This window comes from Lepidothrix coronata, unplaced genomic scaffold (assembly GCF_001604755.1).
Source record: "Lepidothrix coronata isolate B3197 unplaced genomic scaffold, Lepidothrix_coronata-1.0 Scaffold25, whole genome shotgun sequence".
Lineage (NCBI taxonomy): Eukaryota > Metazoa > Chordata > Aves > Passeriformes > Pipridae > Lepidothrix > Lepidothrix coronata.
The window spans coordinates 4354315-4377307 of NW_016690205.1; the positions used below are offsets into that span (position 1 = coordinate 4354315).

General features: G+C 41.3%; 1 protein-coding gene across 2 annotated transcripts in view; it reads right to left on the reverse strand.

The window, feature by feature from the left end:
• The window catches only part of ADAM12 (ADAM metallopeptidase domain 12), a 182026-nt gene that overhangs the window by 72516 nt on the left and 86517 nt on the right, over nucleotides 1-22993 (reverse strand). For both annotated transcript variants that reach the window (XM_017809137.1, XM_017809136.1), the window contains exons 4-5: nucleotides 5616-5694; nucleotides 1885-1961 (exon numbers count right to left, since the gene is read on the reverse strand). In XM_017809137.1, coding sequence (XP_017664626.1) covers nucleotides 1885-1961; nucleotides 5616-5694 — 156 coding nt within the window. The remainder of the gene's footprint in view (nucleotides 1-1884; nucleotides 1962-5615; nucleotides 5695-22993) is intronic.

Here is a 22993-nt window from a genome sequence, read left to right on the forward strand (position 1 = left end):
CAAAGGAAACTTCTGAAACTTTGTCTTGAAAAAGATGCTGTTCCATTTTTTTCCTGCAGAGAAGAAGCCTAATACTGTCAGCTTGCACTCTGGGGGTTTGTCTGCAGTAGTGCCAGATGAGAGAAAAGTGTCACTGCCAGCATATGCTGCCTTGACATATCTGACTGCCTAAAACTGGGAAACAACTCTGTGAGCTCGACAATTGTAAAAAGAGCATATTAGAGAAGAAAGAAAATACTTCTAATGTGGAGGAGAGTATTTTCTCTTGAGAGTTATGAATTTTTCAGGTAGCTCCGAAACAAAGACATCATTGCAGACCCTCTCCCACATGGTACAAGTTTTTCCCTGTGGACCTTACAGCACTCTGATCCCTTTGACTAAAATACTGAGAGAACTGTATAATATTTTTACGTATAATTTTAAATTTTGCATATATTTTTACAATGAGAATGACAGGTGAATGTTGACTGCCACGATCCATGCAAGGGGTTAATTAGATAAACTTGTGGAAGGTGCCAGATATATAGTGAAGCACCCATAAACCCCCTCTCTGTGTGGGAATGAGTCAAAGGAATCCCATCCACTACAGCAAGTGGGTCATTCCCACAGGGAGAGGGGTCCTGCTAACCAACTGTTTGCTTTCTCTGCTGCTGTCAGTCCCAGAGCTCCCTTATAAAAGCCTTGACAATACCACTATTGCACAAAATGCAAAATCAAGGGAAAAAGATTCCAGCTACTCATGCTGTTTGTAGATAAATTAAACATAGAAAAGGCTGAGACAGCTGGAAATCTGACAGGAAAACTGGGTTTTCCAGGGAGAACACTAGAGCCAATTTACAGTTAATTACTGTGATTTGGAACAGCTCTGTGAGTAAATACCAGTCTCTGATTGTCCAAGTAAGGAAGATAATTGTTTCCTGAACTGTGTCCATTGTGTACTTAAACGTTGTCAGCCTATTCCTTTCTCAAACTCGGAAGAGGTTTGGTTTTTGGTGATGGGGATCTGCTACTCTTCTGACAACAAGCAGCTAAAATCCTAATGCTGAGCATCATCATGAGGCCAATTTATTGAGCCATCCCTCCTAATGATGAGGCTGCTGGACATGCACGAGTGCACAGCTGCAAAGCAGCCCTGACATCAATGGTGAGACAGTTTTTGGGGACAAGGAGGACTGGAAGGCCACCAGGCACTGCCAGCCCAAAAATGTGCCAAGCACCACATTGCTACAAAGGGCATAGAGAGGCATGTGCAGGAGGAGAGAAGGGATGGCTCTTGGAAAACCCCCCATCTATTTCTTTTTTTTTTCCTCTTCAGAGCAACTATGGGGAAAATGATTTGTAGAGATTGGGCTAACATTTGAAAATGAGTAGAATCATGGAATCATTTATGTTGGAAAAGCCCTCTAAGATCACCAAGTCCTACCATTCCCCCAGCACTGCCAAGGCCACCACTAACCCATGTCTCCAAGTGCCACATCCACATGTCCTTGAAATCCCTCCAGAAGGAGTAAATCCCTGCCCTGGGCAGCCTGTTCCAGTGCTTGACAACATTTTCAGTAAAGAAATTTTCCCTGATGTCCAATCTAAACCTCTCAACACAACTTGAGGCTATTTCCTCTTGTCTTCTGACTTGTTACCAGAGAAAACAGACTGATTGACCCCCACCCTCCTGTCAGGGAGTTGCAGAGAGCAAGAAGGTCCCTCCTGAGTCTCTTTTCCTCCAGGCTGAGCCCCCACAGCTCCCTCAGCCACTCCTGGTGCTCCAGACCCTTCACCAATACTGATACATTAATTAAAAGGAAAAAAAACCCCAACAAACCAAAAAAACCCCTCACCATGTTATAGGGTGGTTTCTGAAGCAAAATTAGTGAAATATTGGCTCACCTGAGTCCAGAGCAGGTGCTGAGGCTGACGGAGGAGTCGGGGTCCCCTTGCACAGTGCCATGGTAATAGCAGTGACCCTGATGGCAAAAAACAGAAAACATTTCAATAGTCATAAATGCTCTTTGCCCTCTATTTTTTTTTTATGTGTTTCCATCCCTTTTATTTCAAAGGGATTATCAGTTTCAGGTTACAGCATTCAGGATCACACTGACAGCACCTTCCATGTCCCACATGGACATATTCACTGTGCTTAACAGGCCAAATGGTTCCTAAATGGAAACCTTGGGTTCTTTGTAAATCCTAAAAACCTAGGAGTTTTTTGTTTTGCTTGAGTTTGGGGTTTTTTTAAGAGGGTCAATGGTATTTAATTTATGTTACTGACCACCTTTTTCTGCGTTATTTTATTTAAAGCTACAATTTGGAATATTTTATAAAATTAATCAGATGAAAAAATCAGCTGCCACATTTCACTTCTTTCTATAGACCCTTATTTTTATTTAAAAGCATTTACACCTTTGTATCCACATAAGGGATAAATATGTATAAAGAAAAGTATAAAAAGACAATCCCAACCCCATTATTTGAAAAAAATCACAGAGAAAATGAAAGGGAGGGTAAAAAGGCTGGAAAGGAAATCTTTTATTGAATTACCCAACCAAATAGCTGCATGTTATTAAGAACAACCAAGAATAAGAGGGTCTTCTATTTTGAGAGGCAACTGTCCAATTTAATTTTGTGGCTCGGTTATTGTATTTCTTTAATAATTCACTGCTTGCAAAAGGCACCCACAACAGAGATAGTTTCTGAGCATACACACATATCTGTCTGGAATCAAGGCTAATTTTATTGTTGACTAAAGGTTATATTACATTCCCAATTATGTGACTGGCTGGAAAGCAATGACTGTGTCCCGTCCAGCGTTTCTTTTCTCATGGCTCCTTTGAATGCCACCTGGAAACCGAAAACACTGTTTAAAAGGTTCCTCTCTTATTAGTGCAAGGGAAAGTTATCAGTCCTGCTTCAACCTGACAGCCATCTCACTGTGCCTTTTTATTACTTGGTCCATTCACATCCATCCAGCTGCATTAATTAACCTTTTCAGTCTGGGGCCGTGGTTTTCGCTTACAAAGCCTTCTAAAGACCACCTTGATTTCGGTAAAGAAAGCAAAATCCATAAAAATGCTGGGCAAGATGTAATGACTCGGATACAAATTTTCTGCAAATAAGGTTATACCAGGAAAAATGCTTGTTTAGAGCATCTTTATTTCTAGCATGAGCAGCTGAACACGGCACAGCCACATCGGACTTGCTAAATACAAATCTCAATAGTTTTCTCAGTGAAAGAAATGGCAGAAACAGGATAATAGTGTTTTACTCTTGGGTGTTTTTATCATCAGTCCTCATAAAGAGTCAGTAGCATATTAGCAAGGATAAAGCCACAATGGAAGGGAAGGGAGTCATAGACTGAGTTTTTTGGGGAGAATCACTTCAGTCACAATTGCTATGAAGGTTAAAGTTTTCAGTGTGAGTGCACTATTTCACTTTCTTTCAATATTATCAGTTACAGGCATCCAGTTGGTAAGACAGAAAAAAATCAACGCCCTTTGTCTCAGCACTGACTCCTATGGTCACCCTGAAACAGGCTAAACTCCAAAATAAATAGGTTTATTCTGCTGTTTAAAGTAAGCACAAGGCAGAGGTGCAGTTCAGAGCTCCTAAGGAAGCAATCTTTGGGTTTAGCATCACCAGAGCTGAGCACAGTCCCCAGTGAGATGAGGAGGGTGAGCTGATATCTCTCCCCTCACAGCTGCTGCTGCAGCCCAGCATCTTTATCAAAGAGTCAGTTATGGCAAAGGTCCTGATTTCTTTTCCCCTCCACATACAACTTGTCATTTTATTAACTCTGAGCTCCTTGTTGTGGCCCATTTCACAGTCTCTCTGAGATCCACAAGCTATGTGATACCAAAGTTCAATATCGAAAATGTAAACTTATCAGACCATGGCCTGCAGTGGGACTGGTAGAAAATTGATTTCTAGCTCAGTAACTCCACTGAATTGCAGGATTATTTTTTTCTTCCTATCAAATCTTTTTATTCCTGTAAACTAGTATATGAAATGGATGACCCTCTAAAAATAATTACCAGGGCTGATTTGTCAAACTTGAAACAGTACCTTGCTCTTGCTTGAGATCATTTAATAAATACCAACTTTTGATGAATTTTCAAGGGCTATAAATCATAAAAACAACCCAAACAATGACTTGTGTGCTAAAGAACCTCCCCAAATGACAGCCCCACAGACCTGACTTGCTTTGACCTCCAAGTAGAATTTGACTAAGCAACTTTTCAATGGAAAATTGGATTTGGTTTCAACTCCAGGCTGTATTGATGTCCTCAGTGAAGAAAAGATATAAAAATAAAATCATAGAGACTTATCTTTTCTAAACCATATTGCAGCATTTAATGAAAAATGAATTCAGTCATCTTTCTCAAAAAAATATCTTTCAGGCAGCAAAATGCTCTGTCATTATTAATCAGGACTAACTGCCATTATGCAAACAGATATTTTTTTAGTAAGGTAAACCTGTCATGAGCTGTACACATATTCCTGTTAATGCTGGTAAATCTCTAAAAGACTTGTGTGCTTCATTTATTTCCTTTTACTTCCTTCAGGAGTCTCTACAGCCTTCCTGTTACTGAAACAAATGACTATTTTCTACCAAGCTGATTTTGAAGAAGATACGAGCATCCAGCAGAATGAAAGTACTGAAAGCTTTCAAAATGATTGCTTTACTTGGGAGGTCTGGAGCTATAATGAAGATGCTTTTTCAGAAGTAAGATGTTATGCATAGAAATAATTCCTTTCACTGATACCAGCAAAGCCCATTATGGATGGGAACACAAAGCACAATGGCTCTGCTGACAGAGTCAATAAATAAATACTATAACATAAAAAATATTTTAGAGGACTTAGGCAGATAAAAGATTAGCTTTGTAATTAAAATAGCTTGTTGCATTATTTCTTATTAAGTTGTTCATGCTGTCAGAGGACAAAAACATTACTGCCTTAAAGGGTTTATGATTTATGTAGAGGAGGTTTGAACTACTTGTTTTAAAAGGCCATGTTTATATCTTTTTTATATATGTACGTAAATATACACATATTTATATTATTATTTTATTATATATTATTTTATTATATATTATTTTATTATATATTATTTATACACACACACATGTGAATAATTATACACATACACACATATGTGTGTAGAAATCATGATGTGGTTTAAGAAAATAAACCCGACCAAACAACCCCTTTCCCAAATCCCAGCCGTGGCTTCCCCAGTGAGGAGAGACACTCAAGCCTTCAAACCTCTGACCTGAGCCACTACAGAAATCAGATATTTAGGGTTATTTTCCCAACAGAACCAGGTCTTTCATCCATAACTTATCAACAGTGGCTGCAATAATTACCAAATATAGGTATATTTCCATGAAGCTGGACAAATCTTACAAATTTTAAAAGTCAACTGGTGAAAACCCCACATCTTTCTTTCGAAGCCTCTCTAAAAATTCATTGTAGGATCACAGCAGGTAAAAAGATACTGAAGGCAACAATAAAAAAGAGATGACACATCGAGCTGTTTTATGCCAGGGCTCGGATCCTGACAGGGAGCCCTTTGGATTTTAATGACGAGGCCTCGTCTGCCCGTGGAACACCAACCTTACCGTGTGATTGCGCGCGAGAACCACGTCAGTGCCGTCCTGCAAATAATGGGTCTCTGTGAAGCTGCTGCTCAACAGGCCCCTGGAAAAAAAACAGAGCACACGGCATATTAAGGCCACATCCCCTTGACTCTGTCCTTTAGAGGTTCTGTTTGAGACAGAGATCAAAGCCAGGCATTAAGGACACGATGAGTGCCAGAATAAGGGAAAATAGGACGCCAAATATTGAAGCTGTGGGACACGAGCGCTTCCCGTGGTAATTGTGAAAGGGCTACAAGTTTCCAGAGTTTTCTCTTCCAAATGAGGGCTGTGTGCCAGTATATTTCAGTATTGAATCTTCCATGAAATTTTCGACACATTTTACAGTAAATGGGAAATGTGGGCATTTGGACTATTGTTAAGTGATGGTGGTTTGCTGAAAAGGAAAATGTTTTGCCTGTGTTCCTTATTTTATAATATAATCTGTTGTATTCATCAGCAAGTGACCACCCAAAGACTAATTCAGCTCTTGGTGAATGAAAAAACTTCTTCCATTGACACTCAAGGGAAAACACTTCATGAACATCACAGGAGTCAGAGCACTGGATTTATTCTGATCATCTGAAAAGGATATTCATGAATGGAAATCTCACAAAGTGATGTACCAGGAGATGGTGAGCCCATGTCTGTGATGAGGTATTTTGTTCCCATTCTTTCCACACTTCCCCTCCTGCCTTTGGCAATGAGATAAAAAATTTTTACTTGCAATTGTCATTTCCCAGAAATCTCCAGAGAGAGGCATGTGTGTGACAACTATGAAAATTTCTCTTTTTGTAGTAAACTCATGGAACAGGGAAAGTTGCAACTACCTTTTTTTTTTAAAAAAAAAAAAGCCTTGCTATTGATCTGTTTTTCAACTCCTTATCTAAAGAGCATTTCTAACAAAGCCGGAAAGAAGAATCCTTATTCACGTTTACTCCTAACACAGGTCTTGAGCTGTGCTCTTCCACACAAACGTGTTTGAGTTTTGACAAACATGCTGGTGAAATGCAGAAGCACAATATAGAAGAAACAAAAGATAAATGGCACCATCACCTTCTTAAAAGTGGAGAGTGTGGGGTATTGAAAATCTTTGGCATTGCATTTCAACACGTTCTCTCTGTTCCTTTCCAAAGATGTGTTTCTCCCCTGGGTTGTTCATCTGAACAAACCAGGCCCTTTCTTTTATTTAAAGCTGTTTAATGCTGCACTCTTGAAAATATACTGTTGCAAACCATTATACAGTCCCTGTACACATTTCTTGTGCTTTGTATAAACAATGAAACTAGAATGCAAACAAACATCCAGTTTTCATTCCTCCTTAATTTGCAACAGTATCAATGTTCCAATGGCTTGATCAGGATCTGGTTGTGCAAGGAACTGTACAAACACTTACTGGAGAGAAAAGCTGTCTTTAAAAACTCTATGTTAAGGTAGTAAAAAAAAAAAAGAATGTAACAAGACCAAAAACTAAAAGGAAAATAAGAAGAAAGTGGCAAAGCAAAAGATGAAGCCCCAACACAATAATACAATGAGTATTCAAGAACAGATTCTCACTTTAAATTTTAAATTTTTCATGCTCTTGTAAAAAGTCCCTCTATGTTTCCTACTGTCTCATTATCACAAAGAGCAGCTGCTTTCTTAATTACCATTAATATTTATATAACAAAACTGCTAAGTTCTGCACTTAGCAGGCATTAATTACCTTTGTAAAGGCAAGATCCCATCGTTTAAGCCAAGAGAGTTTTGCTGTGCACTTTTTGGAAGTGGGATTTCATACAGATGGGGGAGTGATTTTTATTTAATGGGACAAAACACAGGCAAGGGTAACAGATGTAGCATAAGGGCAAAGTGATTGAGCAATATACTTACTTTGTGCTCTGCTATTTCCAAAGTGTTTGACAGCAATGATGATAAAGGTGACCTTTCTGCTGCTGTTCATTCTGCCCTCAGGCACAGATTTAGAAAATACTTCAGAGATCCATAGGTTTTAACACCAGAAGGGAGCGCTGTGATCAACAACACGACCTGGCCCATTACAGGGGTCACCAGACTCGAATTTATCTTCTGCTACAATGACAGTTAAGGAACCAGAGACTTTTTCTTACTGTAAAGAGCCTTGCCTAGATCTCTTGTGGTAAAGAAACTGTCATAAGCCTGGCAGGTTTTTAATATTTAACTAAACCCAACCTAAAACCGCAGCACTTTGTATCTAATTTAACTGTGCCAACGTTCAGTTTCCAGCCACTGGATCTCATTCCCTCGCATCAGTGCTTCATTTTGGTTTGAGTCTTTCATGGACAATTCTATTTACTGAAGTGAGGAAACACAACAGGCAAACAAACTCCTGGTGTAGCTGCCATCAATCTCCCTATCAGGAAGAAAGTTTGCTATCGCCCCGGAAAATACTGGCTGAACATAAGAATTCCCAGTAGGATCAGTAAAAGACTGGTAAGAGCACCAAGATGATGGAGTTCCACTGTTGGACTCACTTAAGAAAAGAAAAAGTGTCCCCCAATGTCAAAGAGAAGCTGTGGCTGCCCCATCCCTGGAAGTGTCCAAGGCCAGGTTGGACGGGGCTTGGAGCAACCTGGGCTAGTGGAAGGTGTCCCTGCCCATGGCAGGGGGTGGAACTGGATGAACTTTAAGGTCCCTTCCAATCCAAACCGTTCTGTGATTTTATGATTTCGAATCATGGAAATTTCATCTACCACTGGGAAAATGAGAGAGCTTTTCAGGAGTCTGCACTGACACCGCTCCGGTTCGGTAACTAAGACATCACTGCTGAGACATCTGTTTTCCTGCCACACGCCGTGCTGGTGCCAGTCTGACAGCAAGCCAGAGGGAAGGTTTTCTCCACACTGCAGAGGTTGGAGACCTCTATGAGACATGTTGCCAGGGAGCCCAATGGTTTCTGGCAGAGAAAGGAGCTGTTATCCCCACTTTCAAAATGTCCAATATCTTAAAAGCTCTACAGCCACATACGCAGTGTTAGTACCCAGGGACAGCAAGGCTTGTCGTGAAAGGTTATGAAAATTAAGTGTAACAAGCACTCAAATTCCACTACTGAGTGTGCACCACTTCACTTTCCAATTATGGCAATAATGTTTAACATACTAAACAATGAATCCAGTATATGTATCTATTAGGTAATTTAATTACCTTCCCACCCCCCGAAGATATGCAATATAATAGATTGATTTACATTTCTGGTTCTGGCCCAGAGTGAAGGAGATTAATAGACGAAAGTAAATTAATTTAGATGGCAAGCTACTTAACCTAATTGGATCAATGTAATTCTAAAGAGCGGGGATCAAAATAACATTAATATATCATAGTGCAATTCATCACCATGTCTAGAGTTTCTAATGTTGCCAGCTACAATGCTCAGCAGTACCAGATGATTATCAATATTTTGCCCTGCTTGAAGAGACAGAAACAAATGCCACAGAGAACTGCATCAGCTGCTGGATATGACTGAAAATAAAAATTAGATGAATTAACACCACAATAAATAGATAAACTGTTTGTTTATGCCCCAAAAGTGCAAAAGTTCAATTCTTGAGTAAAACTACTTATGTACTTAGTCACTATGTTTGTCAGCACTGTGAATTTTTTCACATTTCATAGAATCAGAGAAAGGTTTGGGTTGGGAGGGACCTTAAAGTTCATCTTGTTCCAATCCCCTGCCATGGGCAGGGACACCTTTCACTAGACCAAGTTGCTCAGGGCCAAACTTCCCAGAGGCAAATTAATGAGTAAAAGCTTTGATGGCCCAGAAGGATAAGTTTTATTCCTCCTGATCTATGACAGACACAGCACAGGCTTCTTCATCCTCTGTAAGTCAGTAGAAAGCTCACATGTCACATTTGCTGAAACATTTTCAAGTGTCAAACAAGCTTCCAGTAACCTAAGCCTCAGGGAATATGATGAATGTTATTTAAACTTCTAATCCTCACCTTCCTGGCCCCCAACAAGGTGAAATCTCAGGTGGTTTGTTTGGGGAGGGGGAAAATGTCTTGATTTAAACACATCAGAATTTTTACTCCATCCATTTAATGACAGGAATGGTAATTTAACACACTGCCTCTCACTTGCAAATGAGAAAATCAGTCTCTGCTCTCCAGGCACCGATATATTATTTCAAAAGGTTATAATGATATTTCATCACCCAGGGCGAGTCAGACAGACAGTCACAGAAGTTAGAGATGGAAAAAATCTAGTGGATCATACAGAGGGCCTCCCTGGAAGCCAAGTATGTTATAGATCAAATCAGGTGCTGTCTCATCGAGCTTCAAATGTCAGGGGTAATGCTGATCCCACACTTTCAAAAGGAGATTACTTTCCATTCCAACAGATGTTCCTGTCAGGATGCATTTCCCAATATTCAACCTGTTCTAGTTTTTCCTAGTCCACTTCCTTCATTAGTTGAAACAATTGCTTTCCTTCTTGGTACATATATCATTCAGATAAGTGCAGATTGTTATCAAATTCCCCTTTAATCATCCAGGTACCAAGTGTAGAATATCAGGCTATAAAAAAAAGACAAGAACTGTGCACTTTTTCAGGTCAGCTACTCAGGAAAAATCTAAGCATCATCCCAGTAGGAGCAGACACCAGGGTTTCCCTTGGTGATACAGCAGAAAATGTGAGACAAACTTAGGGAGTAAACCTGTTTCTAACAGCACACAGGCTTGGGTTTCAGTCTGTCTTTCAGGATCAAAATCCTTTGGTTGCCCTCCCTGTTCCAGGCCATGCCCTTGCCATACAGATATAAAGGGAAGGCACCACCATTGTTATCCATCAAAATGGAACTACAAGGCTCTCAAAGCCACCCTGTGAGACTGAAGAGACACCCAGCAGCTGAGAGTCAACAGCTCTGCTTTAAAGCCACAGAGCAGGATGGCTGGATGCTCTGGCACATGTTTCTTCAGCACCCTGGGTGGTGTGTGGCTCTCTGCGACACATCTCAGCAGGATTAAGCCTTACTCTGGCACGACATGGAGCATCAAACTTGGCCTTTGCTCCAGCAGGGAATCGGGGCTGACAGAAGAGACCCGAGTTTTTACAACAATAATAAATCCCTGGTTGTGTTGGCACTGCCTGTTAGTGAGAGAGAGCAAGCAAGCACCTGGGCTGCTTCTCTTGGGCAGGCACTCTGTGGCACACAACCCAAACCCACCCAGCACTCCCAGGGATGTGGCATGATCTGCCCACTGCCATCAAGAGCTGGGACTTTCCCATGGGGTACAGCAAAGCTGGAGCTGGACACGGCTAAAATCCCATGCCTGGAATAGAAGCACCATAAGCGACTTCTAAAAGCAGCATTGTGTTTTCTTTTGGAGGTCATGGAGGTGTAAAGCAGCCTCATGTCTGAGCTGGAACGTTGTTGACTCTGATTCTGAGGTCTGACATGCCTTGGAATGATTCTGAGGGGGTCTGCATATATACTGCAAGGCTTAGGGCGCGGAGGTGTACGACCTGATTTTTGTTCTTGCAACTCCTTATCCCATGGAAAGATTTGGAAATGCAGCCCCCAATCACTATTTTAAATTTTGTTTCAAATACAGTCACACGTGGACATGTCCCTGGAAGTCTCCAAGGCCAGGTTGAAAGGGGCTTGGAGCAGCCTGGTCAAGTGGAAATTGTCCCTGCCCATGGCAGGGGGTGAAACGAGATGATCTTTGAGGCCTCTTCCAACCCAAACCAGTCTGTGATTCCCTGATCCCTGTTCTGGGGTTCAACATCACAGCAATGCACCCTTTGGGTACATGGTTTCATTGGGTTGCTTTCAATGATACAGAGAAGATGCTGTGAACCTTTTGGGCTTTGGAACACATACTTTCTATCCTCTAAAGTTCGATTTTCTGCTTACCTTTGGCTTTGATTAACAGCTCAGCATGGTGACACTACTTTAAGAACTGGTGTTTTCAGAAGAACATTGAATATTCTTATGACTTTTTAAACAATGACAGTCAACTGCTCCGTCTGCTCCGTGGGAGCACTGATCACAGTGAGGAACCAGTAGTGCCTGGCTGACTCAGATGTGAGTGTGGTGCCTCCCCTCTCCTCAGGTGTGCTCCTGCAACTCACACAGACATCTGACCTTTACTGGGACTTCTTCCTCTTCTTTGTCCTTCCAAATGATGAACTGCCTGTTTTCTCCCCCATCCAAGTGCTGCCTCACTCTGTTGTACAAATTCTTATTAAAACCCCTCTGGCAATGCATTTTAAACCCTACCTGTGTGGGGGAGGAGAGGAGAGTGAAACAGGATGGCATAGAGGCAGTTATAAAAAATGTCATTGAAACTGCTGCCTACTGACACCAGCCCACTGCATTAATTCTTAAGCACCTCAATTCAGGTCATTTCGACCTTTACACCGAAATTTGTTGTTATTTCTTCAATTGTCATGTTTCTTCAAAGGTACAGAGGAATAAACAAGTCTGTTAAACCCGCTGCCTCTGCAGTGGTGGTCTCAGGGCTCCTGCTCTCACAAAGGTGATATTCACAGAGGTGTTTTTCAATTCTTCCTTCTCATTACAACATAAGGAATGAGAGCAGCCCGGGTAATGAGTTTCCCGTGCACAGGCACCAACATCATCCTATTCACAAAACCACCTCATATTCTTTAAACACGCCACATTCTTTCCCCTTGTTTAATTATCTTAAGTGATTTGAAATGCTTTTGGACATTTTCCCATTGAATGTCTCCACTTCATAATATCCTATCTGCTACACTCCAGTGTGCTACCATAGAGGGACTGCAATGTCATAATTGAAGAACCTGAGAGATTGAAATTTGCAGAGCTTAATTAGCACAACAATTCGGAGGAAAAGATGGGAGCAAAATAAAACTGTAATAGCTGGGAAATCAGCCAAGCATCCAAAGTTTCAATATTAACTCTGTGGCTGTAGCCTCTGGCCTATTTCACATGGTCTATGGATAGACAATTTGAGGAGATCATACACTGCATTTGCAAAATATGCCTCTGTACTTCTTCCCAGTTCTTTGGAGGCAGAAAGTCATATAAACCTGTGTCTACTGGAGTCCATGTGAAAATCCCTCTCCTATCACCTTGCATGGGTGGAACAGTGCCAGGCACAGCAGGAGAAAATTTTGAGAAATACATCCTACAACATCCAAAGTGAGAGCCACACTGACTTATCTCTGGACACTGTGTTGAAACAATCTCATCCATAGCTGCTCTCTGATGTGCTGGGAACAGGGAGAGAAGAGGGACAAACACACCTTTTAAAGCCTACAAGAGTCCTGCCTTCATAACTCCTCACCACGTGCGGTCGCAGCGTGCAGAAAACCGAAGAATGGTGTAAGCAAACAAATCCAAACAGCTGAGGGAGAAAACCAGCTCCCTGGCTGGCAATCACTGAGTGATTGAGAGCTTTCTTGTTTCCTGACTGCTGGGAAAATAATCCATAAGCTTCACCTCCCCAAACTTCAATAGGAAAAGACTGAAATGAAATGAAGCACATTGGCGGCCTCCCATGCTGTTCTGGGCTCTCACTGCACACCCTGCTTCCATCACTCTTTGTCGTGTTTACAACATCATTTACTTGCCAAAACTGTAGCATTTATTTTATCATTCTAACTCCAAAATGTTAATGAAGAGACTACTGCTAACCAGTGTTGCGGTGAGAGCAGGAAGAAGAAAAACAACATGTTTTCCAACAAAGTGGATGGGTAAAAATGAGTTCTCTCCCTAAAATGGCTTAAACTTGGCCTAGATCCCCAGGTTAGTCATAATGGGATGGTGTTAGGTAGCCTGCACCTCAGATGGTCATTAAGGGAAGAGGAGACCAACCTGGCACATGTGGGGGAATGAAAGGAAGACCAGCAAGGTTCACCCTGTCTTCACAAGAGAGCCCAGAGACACAGCAATAGAGGAAATGGCACCACAGAATCACAGAATGTGCTGTGTTAGAAGGGACCCAAAAGGACCATCAAGTCCAACCCTTATCCCTGCACAGGACCATCCCCAAGAGTCCCACCCTGTGCCCCAGAGGATCATCCAAATGCTACATGAGCTCTGTCAGCCTTGGTGCTGTGCCCACTGCCCTGGGGAGCCTGTTCAGTGCCCAACCACCCTCTGGGGAAGAACCTTTTCCTGACATCCAACGTAAACCTGCCCTGACACAACTCCAGGCCATTCCCTGGGGTCCTGTCCCTGGTCCCCACAGAGCAGAGATCAGTGCCTGCCCCTCCTCTGCCCCTCCCCAGGAAGTTGGAACTGCAGTGAGGTCTCCCCTCAGTCTCCTCCAGCTGAACAGACCAAGTGCCCTCAGTATCCTTACACAGCTTCAAATCAAGGCCCTTCACCATCTTCATTGCCCTCTGACTTCTGTGAGCTTTGACTAGAACTGCTCAACCTCACACACACCTAAAGCCAAACTCAGGGCAGGATTCCCAGCATCCCACCCATATTAACCTCGAAGATCATCTGTTTTTGTTTTTCACTGGCCAATTCTGACATACCAGCGCAGAATTTGACTGTTTTCAGCACTTCTTTCAGAACTGTCCTTGTGAGGAATATTTTATATTTCCTCTTTGAGCTTCCCTGTGTAGTGGATTAATAGAAATCGTGTTACTTGTTCATCTGGGCAGGATGCCATGAAAAGCAAAGATTTCAGGAAAGGCTCCTGAATAACACTGGCCACAAATTGTTGTCAGTGATGGAGAGATGATGGTGCTCATTGTCTAACTGATTTTTTGATGGGAAAACACAATTCTGTACATTTAGGCAAACTCTGTAGGCTGCCTGCTTTGGAGATACTTTACTGTGTGATCTACACGAAGTAGTTCTAACTAAGGGTAGTGGAAGTGGCTGTAAAACCCTGAAGCAACATGCTAAAAGTTAAAGCATACTGCTGGAAATAACCACTGAACTACTCCACCTCTGAACTATCTACGGCAAAGATCAGAAATAATGTGCACTGCTGCTCTGCAGGCTGGACCCAGACAAAAACTGAGTATTCTGATTTGGCTTTGGTTAGACTAAAGACTAACACGGCTCTGGAAGGCTCCCCATCCATGGATCTGTTCCTCAGATGACAATACTGTGGTTTCTGATGAAAAGCACACTTCCCGTTATTATGCTTCCACTAAAACTTGTACAAGACAATCTAAGAGCTTTTCATACCATTCTGATCTCACGTGCCTAATATAGTTACAGATGTAGGCAACACAGCACCATTGAATCACAGCTCAAAAGATTCACTAGAAAACACTGAGATGTTTCAGAAGCTGAGAAGCACATATATATGTCACAAGTGGCAGACATGATATTTTAATGCATTATTTTCCAACATCACAGCACTACCTTTCATAAAACAAATTCTTTGTAGGCCCTGTAACATTTCTAGGATGGCGTATTTTCACTAAATACTAAGTTGGGAGATACTGGGCTGGAAAGCTGTCAAATTCTATTTGAAATGTCCCATTCAATTAATTATGTCATTTGTAGCTGAGTAAAATTATGCTGCTGAACAGATGTCATTGGGCAAATTGTCTGACTGTACTTTCATCTGAACATTTTCAGACTAGTACGGAATTCTATTCAAAACATCCAAGAAAGCCAGTCTTAACATGGAAAATTTATAAAGACAGAAACTTAAGTAATTCCAAGGAAAAATCAGAACTTATTAAAACATAACAAACAAAATGCAAATAGTGCTGTGGTACTACAAAAGGTTATTGCAAGCATCTGCAATACTTTTAGGAAGCCAGGCTTTTACAGTAATGAAAAGTCACTGAGCCTAGGTTTATTCTTAGACTCCAACCAACAATTACATCCTCTCTGTGCCTTTTTCCTTCTTTTGAGTGTGTGCCTGTAGGCTTGCATTTGCATTTTTAATTCAAGTGAAGTTGTCTTGCCATTTCTGCTCATTTGTTAAAACACAAAATAATATTTTCTTTTTACCAATCCCACAATTTTCTCCTTGCCATAAGCATGAAGCTTTTGCTCTAAGCAGGCTGTACTCATATTTCACTTGCAGAACACCCTGGACTTTAAGAGACATGCCTTCATTTTACCCTGTGCCTCAGTGTCCCTCTCACTAACCCTTTAAAACCCTCTGGATGAAGGGGGCAGAGATGTGTAAGGATATTTTTGTGTTTAAATCTCAAGCCCACAAATCTGCTTTGCATGCTCGTATAAAACTGAGTAGGTGCAAAAGCCATAAGATGGGCTGCAGGTTGTCAGACCAAAGGTCCACCTAGTCCTCTATTCTAGGTCCAACAGTGACCAATACTAGGGAACAAACTCATAGAGAGGAAAAACATGCTATATCTCCCCAAAATACTGCTCCCACATCCTCCAAATCCTTTATGTGCCAGGGATCAATGCGGAGCAGAGACTGAGATTAAACAAGAGCTAACAAGGGTGTTCCCACTCTCTTCTGACACTCTTCCTTCCCAATTAAAGCAGTGCCTTCCAAGAAGATCAAATTAATTTGGCAGCACAACCAGAGTGCAGCTGCAGATCTCAGGCCCCGTGCTGAGGCTCCCAGCAGCAATCACAGCGTGCTGTGCTCTGAAGGCTCCTCCTGTGGAGAAGACTTTGATTCCGGTGCCCAGCACAAGTTCACCGGGACAGAAAAACAGCCAGGAAGATTCCCACTGCCTCATTAACCTGTATGGTTGTGTTTGGAGGCTGACTGTGAATGCTCATGTGGTTTTCAAGCCTGTAAGGATTATTCTTACCTGAGCAAGCAAAGATGCATGAGCTCACAGACACCTCTTAGCATTATTCCAATCCAATAAAATACAACCTCTGGCATTGCTGGCAGCACTATTTCCTGCAGGAAGGTGTAACTGCACGTTTTCTGAAGCACTTCTGAAACAAGCACATCATCAAAGACAGTGGGTTGCTCCCACCCTGCACCAACTGTCTCAGCCTCTCAGCAGGAAGGGCATCCCAAACTGCTGGCATGTGGCACTTCAGGTGACCTGGGAAAGCCTGGAGTGATTTTTCAAGTGACATTAGACTTTCAGAATATGATGGCTCATTTCCAACTAATTCTACTTCAAGATATGGACTTAAAATTGGGATGAGGTGATTCAGAACAAAACCACAGGCCTGAGGTACCAAGCAACGAGTGAGTTTATGGGGTGGAGGCATCTGAGAGAAAGGATGGGAGTTGAAATATTTCTCCTTCCTTTCCTCTTTCTTATCCTTTAATTACTGTCCTACATTCCCTGCATTTTGCCTTAACTATTCACCATCTTTCCACTGCCTCTCCTTTTCCCTACATTATTGCTCCATAGTCCTTCTTTCACCACCTCTTACATGTCGAGGTTTATTATTACACTGTTAAACAGAAGACACCAAAAAAGCAACACAACCACATTGGTGCTTTTCTTAAATGAGCCTCAAAACTGTGTGTGCCACAACATGCTGCATGAGGTTGGCAGCTCTCAGGGCACAGAGACCAATTCCACAAGACGTGGCTTCATCTCAAAGGAGATAACACAGGCCATCATCCCTATTTGTCAGGTCAGGCTCCATGTTCATGTTTTTCAGGCAGCAAAGGAAAAATAGCCAGCGAAATCAGGACACTGGGACGAGAGTAAACTAGAATTTTAACTTCTTTCTTTTCTTTTTCACCCTTCTCGCTGCTGTGAATTTCCCCTGAATCTAATTCCTTGACTCTGCCACATGTCAGAACCCTTTATGAACGAATTAAACACAAAAATTCAACAGCAAATGAGTGCAGGAGAACATCAGAGCAACACCTGTGGTTCTAGTCGGGTGAGCTATGACCATGAGTCTGTGAGCAGGGCAGAGCTGCAGCAGATGGATGTGGGAAGGGAGGGCAGAGGGATCAGCATCCCTCCTCCTCACCCCAGCAGTGAGCCTGCGGCCAGAAACTCTAAGAAACTCCCCACAGCATCAACTGCTTCTTCTTTTACATTTTTTAGGCCTTGATTAATGTCAGAAACAGACTCTGACTTCTCACTACAAAAGGTTTTTGGTGGCCCAGGGGTCCAAAGTTGTGTCTCACCCATTTTGAGGGCACCTCTTGGCATTGAAGTCACTGAAGACATGCCAAGACATGAAGACTTGGGGTGAGAGAAGGATCAGACACCATCTTTTAGCAGTTAAGACACAAAATTGTAATTTTCTGTTCAATTCAAGGAAGTAATTAGTTTATAATAACATTTAACATTTAGTTGCTGACAGAGATATGACACTTATCTTACATAAGTCATTTTAATTATTCCTACTAACCAAGACCTCAAAAATATTGTGTAGTCTGAGCTAACAATGCCTTTCCAGATATTTTTGGTTCTACTGTCATTTGAAAAATTGATGCCTAGAGCATCAGCATTTATCAAGCTCATTATAGATTTCATCCAAATGACTACAGATAATTAAAAGTATGCTTCATTTTTATTGTAATGTTCCCCCCCCTAACACTGCAAAGTAATTCTGTTGTTGCTTAGGGTTTTTGGAATTAATGTAGGTCCATCTGCCAGAAAATGAAGTTTTACAGGATTATAGGGAAATTATTAATATGTGAAACATGCAGAACACAAACATACACACACATATATATACTTTGGAGTACTATATGCATTTTCATGTACATTAAATAGTTTTAAAAGTGAATTGTTATTTCAGAGACAGCTTCAGACACTTGGGTAACTACTCCCTATAAATCAGTCTTGTCTAAGCAGGCACTTGGTCAAGATGGACACACAAAATCCCTTAAGAAAATGTTGTATTTATCTACTACTATATGAAATGTATTCACCTGATGCCCCATCATCTTACATCACACAGACTTATTCACACTGAAATAAAGCATGTATGTGCTACTAATGCTGACATGAGAACCCTGGCTGACTACTGCTTTATTTTTTGGAGCTGTTACTAACTTAGAAGATGCTGAGAGTGAAGAAACAAATCTTTGGAGAAGCTGTTCCCCAGGATTCTGGAGAGTGCTCCTTCCCTAGCTAAAGTTCAAGTGATACATTGAAAGTTTTTTAGTGATGTAAAACCTGTTAGGAGAGTTGTGAGCTAACTCAGCTTGCTGTGCATTGGGAACTGTGTACTGCACAAATGAAAAACAGGATTCCTGGATAAATATAGGGCTACATTTCCACACAGCACTGAATTAACAACAGCTTAAATATTTTTTCTGCTATTCAAGGATTGGGTTATGTCTGTCTTACCTAGAACTGCTATGATATTTTTTAATGCTGCTCATACAAAACTATAAAAATTATGTTTTTTAAAGCTTATCAGTTTGCAACAGTTAGTACAACAGTGAGTTTGACTGGTTAAGTATAATACATTGCACCTAGAAAACTGCTTTATTCTAGGATTGTTAACAGTACTTAAATTAATTGACTTCATATATGATCAATTTTCCTTGGCACGCCTTTATCACCAAATGCTTTTATGTTTTTACATGACTTTCTATGTTACCTTGAAACTGAAATTACCTATAAATAGCAGTGGCATTAAAAAGCAATTCCAGATACATGCCTTTTTAATGCCTCCATTATAATCCACACTCTGGCAAATCAGAGAGATAATATTTAATGACACAGACACAGAAGAAACTCCAATGATTTAGTGTTCACATCCTTGCGAAGCAGTGCTAGCAAGGGGTTGGTGAGGCAGCTTCAGACTGAAGTGAGAAAGAAGAAAAAAAAACCATAATGAGGAGAATCTGACATAAATATTAGGAAATAGATCTATATTTTATAAAGGCCATTTTATCGAAGACAGTTTAGGTTTCCTCCCACTCCCGGAATGAATTCACAGTGAATAAACCCTTGACTCAGGAGAATATTTCTCATGCAGATTTGGATTTTATGTAAATTATTTAAGTATGTTTTAGGGAGTTTGGGCAGTGATGTAGAAATGTTCCCCTGCCTATGCATATCAGTCAAAGAAATAGCACTCATCACCAAGGAATTCATCAGGGGAAAAGTTTTGCCAACAGGCTTAGGACTAGACTGCAGCATGGAAAAGATGAAACTCTACTATGCTATCCCTCAAATTTGTCTCCTCCTGATGACAGGAGGAGAAGGCAGTGCCTTGGACCAGGCTGTGCCCAGAACAGCACACTGCAAACAGGAGAAACCCAAACCTGGAGAACCTGGAGGTGTATGTTGATGCCATAATATCCAAGAGGAAATCTTTTACAAGGGGAATCTCAGAAGAAAGGCTAATTAAATGAAAGGGTAGGAATTTTTGGCTTTATCTCCTGGTCATTACCAAACCATTCAAAATTACCTTTCTTTCATTTGAGGTGCACTCAAGCCAGGACAAGTTTCTCCATGTTTTAGTGTTGACAGTATTGGGTAAGGAAAGAGGTTGCTTTTAACAACAGAAAACTGAAATGATAAAACCCTTCATGTAAATCCCTCCAAAAGAGGTCTCCAAAAGAGAATTGTTGAGAATATACAAGAGAATCCCTCAATCACAGGCTGGTTTGGGCTGGAGGGGGCCTTAAAGTTCATCCCACTACACCTCTTGCCATGGGCAGGGACACCTTCCACTATCCCATGTTGCTCCAAGCCCCGTCCAACCTGGCCTTGGACACTTCCAGGGATGGGGCAGCCACAGCTTCTCTGGGCAACCTGTGCCAGGGCCTCACCACCCTCACAGGGAAGAATTTCTTCCTAACAACTAATCTAAATCTCTTCTCTTTTAGTTTAAAATCTTTTCCCCTTGTTTTAGGTTCGAGGTAATGAATATATAATTCTCCAGTGCATGACAAGCATAAAAAAAACTCTCTTTGCTTTCTTGCACAATGTTGAATTTTTACTCTTTAAATTTATCTATGTCCAGATTTATTTCTGTCCATACAATATTTTATTGATGATTGTCATACTTAAAATAAAGAGTGTTTATTTTACTTAGGTTGGGTCAATATGACCAGGGAAACAAGGCTGTTTTACTTGATGAGAGATGTTACACTGTGCTGCAGTGTAGGAATTGGCTAAAAAAGTAGGAGATAAAATTTTATCACTCAGACAAGGCAGCACACGCTGAAGGTGAGCACCAGGCTTTCTACCACTCCTGTCTGTCTGCTCCCAAAGCCAGACAATCCTACAACAGCACTGTCTACAAAGGTTAAAGAGAAAGCACACGTTAGAGAAGAGATACCAGGTTGTCAGGGAGATCCAGATAATACTGAACAAAAAAGCTCTTACCCAGCTCAGGCAGGTGAGGGGACAGAAGATACAATCAGAGCTACTCACAAAATAGCAGGGAATTCAACAATTTGGGAAACATGTAATGGGATACCGAGCTTTCCCCCTCCAGACTTCTGGTTTTAATTAGATCCTTGTCCAAAATAATGGAAAGGTTTTTAGCAACTGATGGCTGATGTGTAGATTGCAAAAAATGAGCTGGTCTGAGATTAGACAGTGATATCATAGTACAATAGACTCAATCCAGCCACATTCCCCTTTCCCCTCTCAATTCTGCCAACTGTCTGTTTTGTTATCAGTCTGAGCAGGAAGGAGATGCCTTATAAATTCCCAACTATTCTGTCTCTATTTGGAGACAGGAGGCAGAACACAGCTGAGGTACATGCAGTGGGTAGAGTATAAAGGGGTGCAGTAAAACTGGCTGACATATTGTGCATGCAAGGCTCATCAATCCCAGGGATGTGATTCCAGCATCTCAGACAGCTAACTAATAAAAAGAACAAAAGAAAACCAGGAATAAGGAAAATCATCGACCACCAGAGAAATATGTAGGATTTTTTGGTCAATATTTATGGGCATTTTCCAGGTGTCAGTAGTGCTATAGAACATCCTTCCACAGATTTGAATGCTAAGAAGAAAATTAACCCTATCCTAGCCAAAACCAGGACAATGCTTTTCTTCTCCAATTATTGACTAGTTTTCATGGGATGTGGTTGTTTTTCTTAAAAAAAAAACCCCATCTTCATTGAGCTCACATTTTGGCCTAGTTTTCCAAATAGGTGCTTCCTTTTAGCAATAAACCACATGTCCCCTGCCATGGCTTTTAGGGAGGGTAGAAGTTATTACGGTAACCACTGTTGTCACAGCTCTATCATTTTTAGATGCCATTGATGAAATACCTCTTGATTCTGCCCTTTCAGGCCAAACTGCTTGGTCCTGGATGTCCCCTTGGTCTGCTCCAGTTTGTCAGACTCCAGCCAGGATGAATATTCCAGCTGTACCTTGAGAATTGCAATGCCTTGGAATGTGCATGACCTTCTGAGACATGTTTTTCTCCAGATCGTAACACACCAAGAGAGATGAGCTTTGCTCTGGAGCCCAAAATACTGGGGTTTTTCAGCATCAAGAGCTGTGGGTGAGTTTTCCTTGGAAGATGGTCCTCAGTGCAGCAGTAATTTCTTTACCTTAATCTGATAGAAAACTTTATTCTTAAAGACTTCACCAAGTGATGAATGTACGAAGTTTCATGAGCATATTTTAGACACACCTAGACAGTGCACAAGAAGCAATATTTCATAAATATTAGTGCAAATCAGCAGAGTCTCATCATCTCCTACTGGGCTATGGTGATTCATAGGAGCTGAAAGAGATATGACAATAAAAAATAGAATGCAAAAGGGTTCCTTGAATTAAAATCAGGCAGCAAACAAATGAAGCTGAGTTTTGAACTCAATGCAAGACAGCAATTGTAGATCGTGAAAGAAGAAAAAACCCATCACAGCCCTGGAATTCCAGAAATCTGCTCTCCTAAGAGGAAATATTTCTTAGCCTTTCTGATGGATGAGAGGCTCAAAGTACAGTGTCACTGAAACAGAAAAGTAACTGCAGCTACAGAGACCCAAACCTGCCAAAATACAGAGAGTGGTGCCAGAAAGGCATTTTAGACTTTAACAAGACCTGACCAGAGACTATTTGGCTTGTCTCAGCTTCCTGATGGTTAAAAGCTGGAAAGGTAGCAGAACCTCAGCAGAAATACCTGGAAAGCTTAGGTAGGGAGAAAGGAGCCAGGAGCGTGTCTGGAGGAGGGAGGACACAGGGACATCAGTTTTTACTGCTGGAAAGTTTCCTGGTATCTACAAAGCTTTAAAGGTATTGTTTACTTGACAGCTTTTCAAAACACATCAGCTTAGCTTGTGACTCTGCACCTCAACAAACAGAAGGCAAAGTTTCCCCCGCTTCCCAAAATTCTCTCTGCATCTCCCTGAGCTTAATTTTATTTATATTTCTTCACTTTTTTTTTTTTGGGGGGGGGATGGTCTAGAAGCAGGAAACCTTGCAACTTTCTGAGTTGCAAACGGCTCCAGTAGGAAAGAAATGACCAGTGACCCTGAGAAAGGATCATCAAGAAAACGTTGACGTCTTGTTTCTTTGTATTTGAAGAATCCCCGTTGCCA